Here is a 9,959-nt window from a genome sequence, read left to right as displayed (position 1 = left end):
AAAGGAAATCACACAAATATCACACATAATTAAACCAAGCACAACAAACAAAAAGACAGACAAAACACTCTACTTATAAGTTCTGACCATGGATTTGACATGTTCTGATGAATGATTGTGAAACAGGAACTGTATAGTTGACACACTGTGGCACATACATTTCTTCAACATCAAGATTTTCAGCTAAAATGTAAATGAATATATAAGAAAACACGTATATATATGATGACATATTACTGGTAAACCGCTTTTCTTTTACACCTTTTTGTTTATTTTAAATCATACTCCATTGGAACATTATATATGTGTGTGTATATATATATATATATATATATAGACATGATATATATAGATGATATATATCATATCATAGATGGAGTACAGAATGTCACAACGCAGGACAATTTCATGTCAATTACCTAAAAAGTACTGCAAAATTAGAAGGGAAAAAAATCTGTAGCCTATCTTGTTGTTTTTGTATAATAAATTAGAAATTCATGAGAATAAAGAAACGGAACAGGATAGTTCACCCAAAAATAGTATGGAGAGAAAAAAATACTATGGGGCCCATCAACTGTTTGGTTACCAACATTTTTCTAAATATATTGTTTTGTGTTCATCAGAGGAAATAAATTCTTTGAGTAAATTATGACAGAATTTTCATTTTTGGGTGAACTATGCCTTGAAGAGTAACAAAATACCAGAACCAATTACAAATACTCAATTTTATGGAGACATTTTCATACGTTATACAACAGGATGCTTAATTTTGATGATTACAGTTGTGTTGGTGAACTTTACACATAGAATGTATAAGTAAAATGGAACATTCAACACAAGTATTGTCTTCACAATCCATAACATAGATAAATGGAACACACACAGAGAGAGAGAGAGAGAGAGAGAGAGAGAGAGAGAGAGAGAGAGAGAGAGAGAGAGAGAGAGAGAGAGAGAGAGAGAGAGAGAGAGAGAGAGAGAGAGAGAGAGAGAGAGTTAAGAGATAGCCAGGGTACAGTACTGAAACATCTGCAACTGTATATATTCAGAGTGAATATATAATTCTAAATGTTATTAGAGTTGATTTAAAACAACAATGATCATATAGCAATGCTAACAACTAAACTGTAATTTTGTGGTACTTACATAATCACATTACATGGTAGAATGACAAGGCATCATCAGAAGGAAAGAACAAAGTACTGCTGGATTAATGCAAAAATATAGTGTATATCTGTACAGAAGCAAATGGACATAGGACAAAGGCACTGGAACTAAGGGTAGCTGATGTCACAATACACATGACTATAACTGTCTCCGACTGAGACGCCTTCTTCGGTGCCTTGAATATTTTACATTCTCAGCATACAAGCTCCACTCACAACAATAGCAACTTAAAGTTAAGCTATGTATGGAATGTCTCTATCAAACCAAAGCATGAACAAAAAAAGAAAATTGTCCAGTGAACAGTGCCTGATGAATATGTTTGGTATTAACTGGTCCTTAGTTTGCATAAATGTTCTCATCCCTCTTTTAACAGCAGAAAATCTATTCTCTTCTGTAAAAATGGGGAAACAATAAAGGTGCATTCAGCCATTGTACAGGTAAAAGTCGCTCTTGCAAAAAGTGTGGCGAACATGAGCAATCATTCCAGGGGTGCAGCAGAAATACACAGATTATTCAAGGCACAAGCAACCTGCACTATCTTATCAAAAGTGCTCACATTGGAAGTGCGTTCTATGACAGTAAAGGGGCTCTCCACAGGTCCGGTCAACATACAATATCTTCTTTTGACCATGTCTATTACATTCCCAACATGCCTATGGACATTCATTTTATCTGAAAGAGCACCCACCAGTGAAAAATCTTCTCCACTCTGACTATTTTCATTGTAACTGCAACTAGTGATTTTGAGTTCAGCTTTGCAAGCCCCTACCAAGCCCCCAATGTCAAAGTCATGCTCGGCCAGAACAACATCACCGGGCAGGAGCTTACAGAGAAGGCCAGAACCCTCGACTAAATGCTTGTCGCTGACGTGACCCGGCGATCCCCTCGAGACAAACGTGACCACACCCTGAGGAGCAACACCTATCACATATTTAAGCTCATTCACCGTGGACTGAGCTGGGACAGTCAATGCTGTAGACGCAACCTCTTGGTTTACATCCACACAGATAGCTTTTTCCAGAGATACCCTAAAGCAGTCAATGATCACTGCACAGTCTGGGTATGTGCAACGCAAAGCTGCAGGTAGGTTTTTCCTGAGCTCTACTCTAGATGGCCAAAAAACAGCAGTGGGCACGAGGGTGGTGAACATTATATTAATAATCCGATGGACAGTCTTGGTCACTGTGGCAACCTTGACCCCAAAACGATAGGCCAAGTCTTGGTTTCTAAGATCAAGCCTGAGTCGCATGAGAGTCAAAAGCAGTTGTTGGAATTTTGAGAGTTTCGCATTTTTGTCCCCTTTCATGTGTGGCACGAGAAGCAACATCACCGTCTCGAACACAAAGTAGTTTGGCAATCCTGTATAAAACCGAACCTTTTCTGGATCATTTTTGAAGGACGCCTCAGTGAGAGACATCTTTTCTATCGATTCCCTCAGCTCCATATTCTCTTTCTTAAGAGCCTCAAGACTGGACTCATATTCAGAGGGAATGCTTTGCACTGGACTTCCTCTTTGGTTTACACTTGTCAGTGAGATTTCTTCTTCTATGCCATCTTCAGTCTTATCATCCTCTTCATCACAACTACTTAGTGAAGAGGAAATACTCTCTGGCTCTTCTTGACTTCTCATCTGGCCATGATCCTCCAAGAAACGCCCTTGTCCTTGCAGGAAGAGCAAAGCATTGGCTGCCTCCACTTGTGCCTCTTGTTTATCATACATTTCACAGGCACTTGCTTCTTTCGTATTTGGCGACAGTGGCGCTGAAGTGAAAACCGAAGGAACATAGTCTGGGGATCGAGGATTTTTCACTTGTTTTCCTGTAAATGGAACAACAAATACATTTATTTTCTATAATCATTTTTTTAATCATATTGCAAACCTAGACTAGTGCATTATACCTAGAACAAAGCATTTCTGTTCTGATTCCTAAGTGGGGTATGCCAAAGGGTTAAAGCCATAGAGCAAATTTTTCATTTAACCCTAACCCCAAAGTGTATCAAAATGGTAAAGTTAACATGATGCCCCTCTATCTACATCATACATGGGCGTTGCAAATATAAAAACATATTCCCCCACTACCAGAAATATCTACATTCACCCCAGCGATGTGCATTATCCCTGCAAAAAAACAAAACAATACGATATCCATCACATCCTATTTAACATACCTGAAATGAAGTGAGTGCTGCAGAGTCTACTGCCCTCGTTTGGCACCCACCCTTCACGATTCACAGCAGCGATCCAGCGCTGCTTCCGCTCCGGGTCCCGTGGAAACCTATAGAAGGATAATGTGGTCCCAGGAGTCCTCCTGTTTCGACACCCGGCCACTACGCACGTGTGAACCATATTAAGGCCACCGAATTTGTGGACGTATTTGCTTTTCGTCACTAGTAATATTTACAATCTGACTCCCAAAATGGCGGTGGGGGTTGCGTAGACGACGCGAGTGTGTCGTCATTTCGCTGGTTGTCATCGGCTGGCTGTGATTGGTGTTCCCAGTCACTGCTGTGGTGATATCATCCCACTGCGCCGCGATCGCTCATTACTAGCAGGCGTTGTGAACAGCGATTCATCGGTGATTTTCCAAAGAAATTGGATTAAAATGGCAGTAGAATCGAGGGTTACACAAGAAGAAATAAAAAAAGAGCCAGAAAAGCCAGTGGACAGAGAAAAGGTTTGTTTTTCGTTGCTTCTGTTCGTCAGTTGGGCAAAAATTCGTGTACAAACGACGCGTCTCGCATGCTAAGCTAATTTGTAAATTGAAGTAGTAAAAATTGACGTATATAGCATATTATATGATACTGAAATGTCTAGTTGCACCATAGTATACTACAAATCGTACCTTAATAATGTGTATAGCATTTAATAAAAATAAAAGTAACATTAAAATATTAAGTAACGAACATTAACTAAAGATGTGACACAAACGCATTTTACTCCATCTGTACTACAATCACGGAATTTAAGACATAAATATTGTTGTCAATATTGAATAAATGCACATACTCGTCTGTTGATGATTGTGTTTCGGTGGAGTCTGTTATTGATTTCTGCATGTGTCTGTTGTCCCACAGACATGCCCACTTCTCCTGAGAGTGTTCACTACCAACAATGGAAGGCACCATCGCATGGACGAGTTTGCCCGGGGGAATGTACCATCTAGTGAGCTTCAGATTTACACCTGGTAGGTCTTATTATAAAACGTTATTTATTTTTTATTAAATAAACCGTATGATTCAGAATTGTATCTGCATGGGTTACAGGATGGATGCTACTTTGAAAGAACTGACAAGCCTGGTGAAGGAAGTCTATCCAGAAGCTAGAAAGAAAGGCACGCATTTTGGGTTTGCCATTGTTTACCCAGACCCTAAACGACAAATCTACAGGTAATGTATACGGGGGCATTATATGTAGCTTGGTCAGTTTAGATTTGTAATTGTGAATTTTGAGTAACCTGGCTGGCTTTTGTTGTAGGGTCAAAGAGATTGGTAATACGGTTTCGGGACGCAAAGGTGCAGATGACTCCATGACGCTTCAGTCTCAGCGCTTTCAGATTGGAGATTACCTTGACATCGCGATCACTCCGCCGAACCGTGCACCACCTCTCCAAGGACGCATGAGACCCTACTGACCCTCCTGAAACAAGACTTGCTTGCATTTAAACAGAGGGAGAATTCCAGAAATCTGCCTTCCTACAGAGTTTAGTTCAATCCCTACCTGTGCTTTTCAGGTGAACCTCAAGACTCTGATCATCTGTTTGTGAAGTCAGAACTAAACTCTGCAGGAAGGTCCATCTTCAGCAGCAGGATTGGGTAGATATTGGGGGTTGGAAGTTATATAGATTTTTTTTTTCATAATTTACATTTTTCCATGGGGTTTTATACAAGGTCTACCTTTTAAGTTTTAGCCCTGTTACCATGATTCCCATAAAATGTTAAATAAATATTTTTTTTCCAGTATCTTGTCTCTGGTCTAAACATTTATAAACTGACTTTGTGTGAACAAAATACTTTGGTTTCACATTCAGAATTAACCTGTTAGTTTTAGGTTTTCATAGACAAAGTTAAACTTCAACAAAATGACCTACATAATATTTTTAAATTATGGAGTCAAATGTTTGGCTTTTCTGCATTTTGTCCATCTTGCCTCATTTGCAAACTAGTCTGAAAATAGTGTAATAAACTGATAATAATATGTGGAATTTGTGCTACAGCTGTTTCCCCACATTACTGAAAGGGTTACTTACTACATTACTCTGCACATTTACCAGAAATGTACATAAGGACCTAGATAATTGTATTTATATAGTACTCTGATAAGTGTTAACTCATTCCAATGTCCTTTTGAATAACCACCAATGCCATCATTTTAAATTCTCTTTATTAAGTATTATTTAAAAACCTCCTTAAAAGTGTTTTGCACTTATCAAAAAATAAAGTCAATAGAGTCATGGTGTTATGAAAGCAATCTGCTGTTTTCCTCTTCGTGTCACTTTTTGAAAGCTGGACTTAAAGGTCTGCAGATCCAGTGGTGAGCGCTTAAGATTTGCACTGAGCCACAAGCTAAAAGAGGGGGAGGAAAATAAAAAAGCAAGCATATTTGAAATGTTTTCTTTGACAAAAGTCCAATTTACAATAGCGATTTCAGCATTACAAGGTTGTAGTGACTCACCTTTAAAATATCCTGAGTGACTGAACTTATATCTGGCATCTCTGGTGTGCATGGCTCTGTGGGAAACTTCACTCTGACTTTTGGAGTTGCAAGGCACCAATCCTGACTGAAGCCACCTTCAGGCCTTGGGACAGGGGTTTGCTTCAGCTCTAACACATTACCTGCACCCATCTTCATCCCAGAGAGACTTTCACCAGATGCATTTTTCTGTTCAGAGTTGATGGAAGGGAAAGCATTATCTGCATCTCAATAAATGAAACTAAACCAATACATTTATAAGGTTAAGCAGGAAATATAGGGTATAATGATTAAAATATATTTAAAACATGATTGCTTACAAAAGCAAGAGAACTCCCAAAAAGTGACTGCAGGGACGGGATTTCTGGCATCGCCTCGTCCTCGTAACGTAGCAGTTTTGGCATCTCTGGAGCGTCAAACGAAGGAGCTCTGTTAGTGTTTGAGAGATCTGGTAGGTGAAAGCGGTCCCTCTGCGATCCCCTGTGCCTCTCGCTTTCTTCCTGCTTTTCATCCTGTGAAACAGTAATTGCAGTGAATAAGTGAAACCATTACACATTTTGACAGGTATTGTATGTGATCAGGGTTTAATGTAATAAAAGTCTCTTGAGGCAGATTTACACATCAGTAACAAAGGCATTGAGTAAAGAGGCACATCACACCTTTTTTATTAGCTTGCTGACAAAAGGTGTCTCAAATGCAGGGAGCTCTGGGGTAGAAGGACAGTTATTAGGGCGAGGAGGAGAATCAAGATCATTCTTTTCTTTCAGTGGTGGAGAGGACGGGATGCGGAGCTTTTCAATCTTAAATCCTGGGGTGAAAAACACAGGAGGCTCTGGGGATTCCAGACTCTCTGAAATATTTAAACACAAACATGCAAATCAATAAGAAACATTAGAGCGAATATAAAGAGCCAGCTTCTTTTGTAAACAGTTAGTAAAAGTAACCACATATTCAGGATTTCAGAGACCAATCTTAAAATATGTCAGTGCCATTGTTTTGTCTCAAGATGCACACCAATAATGTTTTTCTTTTCTAAGGCACGTTTATAAAAGCTACTTAAATGTCCTAATTGAACTAAGGCTTAATCTAAACCCCGCCTGTAAAACCGGGCCCAAATGTAATAGTTAAAGAATCAATTATTCAAACAACCATATAGGTAACTACTAATCTAAATATTCAAAAAAATAATATTAATTAAAAAGTCTAAATGATTTACCATTGGCAACACCTTTGTTTGGCACAGAAGACAGAGTTATTTCACTGTGAAAGACACAAAACACACACATATTACTGCACTACCATTCAAAATTTGGCAGCAGTAAAAATAAAAAATAAACGTTTTCAACAAAGGCAAATTAAATTGACCAAAAGTTACAATAAACACATTTATTATGTTACAAAATATTTATATATATATAAATGCTGTTCTTTTGAACCTTCTATTCATCAAAGAATCCTGAAAAAATCCACAAAAATATTAAGCATAATAAATGTTTCTTGAGCACAAAATCAGCATATTAGAATGATGATCATGTGATACTAAAGACTGGAGTAATGATGCTGAAAATTCAGCTTTGATCACAGGAATAAATTACATTTTATAATATACTGAAATAGAAAACAGTTATTTTTATATATTATATATATATACATTTTTTTATGTATTTTTAATAAAATGCAGCCTCGGTTAGCATTCAGTGACACTTTATTTTACAGTGTCTTTGTTAAACATGTTACACGTAGTTACAACAGTAATATAACTATAAATTATACATAATTACATGCAACTAACCCTAATCCTAACCTTATAGAGTAAGGACATGTAGTTACTAAAATATTACTCACTACTTAAATGTATAATTACAGTAACAGGGACACCTTAAAATAGTTACCAAGACTTCTTACAAAATCATAAAAAATAGTGTATATTGTATGTATATACAATGCATGTATAACAGCTGGCACAGAAATACGCAGAGATCTGTTCGATTATGTCCCACACAATCACTGCAATGATTATTTCACTTGAATCTTTATCATTTTTACTTTCAAAATTTTGTGCAAAATGTCGTAAGTTTGTAAAGATCCTAGCAACTTTCTTACTCCTAAAGATGTAAATTCAACTTAGACAGCATTAAATCTACCCATGAAGCTGAATTTTGTGACTTTAAAATTTGAAGCACATTTTCAAAGTGGCATATTTAGTCTTTTCAGAAGACAAACATGCTTGTGATTTTGCATTCGCAACCAGACACAGTAAGCAGCATACCTGCAGGTCCTTGGTGGTTTCTTGTTGAACAAATCCATGGTAAAATCATTGTTCCAGCACATGGTATACTCGGAGATGCCGAAGTCCTCGAGTCTTGGGGTCGGAGCATCTTCCTCCATACGCAGAGAGCACTTGGGTGTCTTTGGCTGCGATGGATGCATGTTCATGACAAACGGTGGGGGTGACAGAGCCACAGCCGGGACAGGAGCGGCGCTGAGAGACTGCTGTGCTTCACCAAGCACTCTTTGGAATTGAAGTGCAGAAAGACCAAAATCTGAGAGCTTTGGTGTCCGCAGCTGGTCAACGGGTGGTGGCATCTTCTCAGGCGTCTCTGACTGCTGAGCATCTTCACAAACCCCTTGTCTCATTCCTTCATCTTCCTGTTCTGCATCTTTCTCTGCTTGCTCCTTTGTCTCTTTTGTACCGTTAATCTCTAGAAAAGTGAGCAACATTTCCATTGACATATACATGAATTGTAGCAAAGCCTAAACTGAAAACAAAACAAAATAACTATTTTAATCATTAAATAAAGATAATTGCTATAATATCCAAGCACAGGCAGCACTGGGATGTTAACATTCTCAGATGTGATAAACATTTACCTATACACCCCTGTCTTGCTATTCGTGGTCTGTAGCCATACTTCTCATAGTGTTTCTTCAGCCTGTCTATGTCTTCAGTGGTCCTCTGCTTCAGCACCAAGCATCTTCTGATGAAGCTCCTCAGCTCAGAACTTGTATCATGTGTAGCAACCTGATCTTGAACTTGCCGCTGCATATGATTTTGTGACAAATGTAGCCCATATTTAAAAATACAATAAAATCATGGACTATAAGTGAGCATACACATACCTTCAGTGTCCTGACTTCAGAGTGCAGCTGATACAGTGCTTGAGCCCCATTCTCTTCATCCTCTGAACAGCCACAGACAACAATGGATGCAAAATTATGACCTGATCATTTTATTACTAACTATAAAACATTTACTGCCAATTTACCATCGTCGTCTTTGAGGTTCTGACTTGTTTGCAGGAGATTGTGGCTTTCAGTCTCCAGATAAACGGTCAGTTTCCGAAGCTTTGCAAAGAAACGCTCTGAAGGATTCATGCTTAATGTCAAACTGAAATGACAATTAATAACTATAATGATAAGAAAACTGAATATTTAAAATAATAATAATAATCAAATAATAGTATTATATTTAAAATATTAACATAAAAATACCGGTAGTTCTTTTTTGCATAAACAATAAACTGTAACTGCTTTGGATTGTACGGCTAATGTGGAAAGTGTACAATAACAAGTAAAGTTAATCACAAGAACTAAACACAAGGAATAATGTCTTGAATACATTCATTTAAGAAACACACGGTAACCGACAACGAATAATACCTTAACAGAAGTACTGTGGTTTAATGAACTAGATCCAGAAAGCAACATATAAAAACACCTCTGAACTGTTTCAAATTTCGCGGCACATCCGGGTTCGTTTTTTGACTGACTCGTTAGACTTGACGCACATCCAAACACAATGAGACTCATTACTGCCACCCAGTGATGTTTTGCAGAGTCATGCGCGAATTATGTTAAAAATATAGATAACCCAAAAATGAAAATTTTGTCATTACTTTGTCTCACTCTCACCCTCAAGTTGCTCCAAATCTGCATGAGTTTCTTTGTTCTGTTGAAAACAAAAGAAGATATTTTGAAGAATGCGGGTAAATAGATAATTGAAGGCACCCATTTTCCTACTATGGAAGTCAATGGGTGCCTTCAACTGTCTGATCAGCATATTTATTTTTGCCAGTGTGGTTAACAGATCAATGTTGATCCACAT

At 37.9% G+C, this 9,959-nt stretch overlaps 3 protein-coding genes across 3 annotated transcripts; 1 reads left to right on the top strand and 2 right to left on the bottom strand.

Moving 5' to 3' along the window:
• Positions 1-706: 706 nt before the first annotated feature.
• LOC309502645 (uncharacterized protein) lies at positions 707-3,636 on the bottom strand. Its single transcript, XM_082175092.1, has 2 exons — positions 3,334-3,636; positions 707-2,982 (listed from the first exon to the last, which is right to left on the bottom strand). Exons 1-2 carry the CDS (start codon positions 3,509-3,511, stop codon positions 1,643-1,645), a joined length of 1,518 nt encoding a protein of 505 aa, XP_082031218.1. The 5' UTR covers positions 3,512-3,636; the 3' UTR covers positions 707-1,642.
• Positions 3,637-3,679: 43 nt separating this feature from the next.
• sap18 (Sin3A-associated protein) lies at positions 3,680-5,124 on the top strand. The gene is made up of 4 exons (XM_082175094.1): positions 3,680-3,839; positions 4,240-4,349; positions 4,429-4,551; positions 4,640-5,124. The coding sequence occupies exons 1-4, from the start codon at positions 3,768-3,770 to the stop codon at positions 4,794-4,796; spliced, it is 462 nt and encodes a 153-aa protein (XP_082031220.1). The 5' UTR covers positions 3,680-3,767; the 3' UTR covers positions 4,797-5,124.
• A 404-nt stretch (positions 5,125-5,528) lies between these two features.
• ska3 (spindle and kinetochore associated complex subunit 3) lies at positions 5,529-9,637 on the bottom strand. The gene is made up of 10 exons (XM_082175093.1): positions 9,515-9,637; positions 9,121-9,242; positions 8,975-9,036; positions 8,726-8,894; positions 8,124-8,556; positions 7,071-7,114; positions 6,514-6,704; positions 6,175-6,366; positions 5,837-6,043; positions 5,529-5,727 (listed from the first exon to the last, which is right to left on the bottom strand). The coding sequence occupies exons 2-10, from the start codon at positions 9,227-9,229 to the stop codon at positions 5,704-5,706; spliced, it is 1,431 nt and encodes a 476-aa protein (XP_082031219.1). The 5' UTR covers positions 9,230-9,242; positions 9,515-9,637; the 3' UTR covers positions 5,529-5,703.
• Between the last annotated feature and the right edge of the window lie 322 nt (positions 9,638-9,959).

The sequence above is a fragment of the Leuciscus leuciscus genome (assembly GCF_965113295.1).
Source record: "Leuciscus leuciscus genome assembly, chromosome: 7".
Lineage (NCBI taxonomy): Eukaryota > Metazoa > Chordata > Actinopteri > Cypriniformes > Leuciscidae > Leuciscus > Leuciscus leuciscus.
This window is presented reverse-complemented; position numbering and strand designations above follow the sequence as displayed.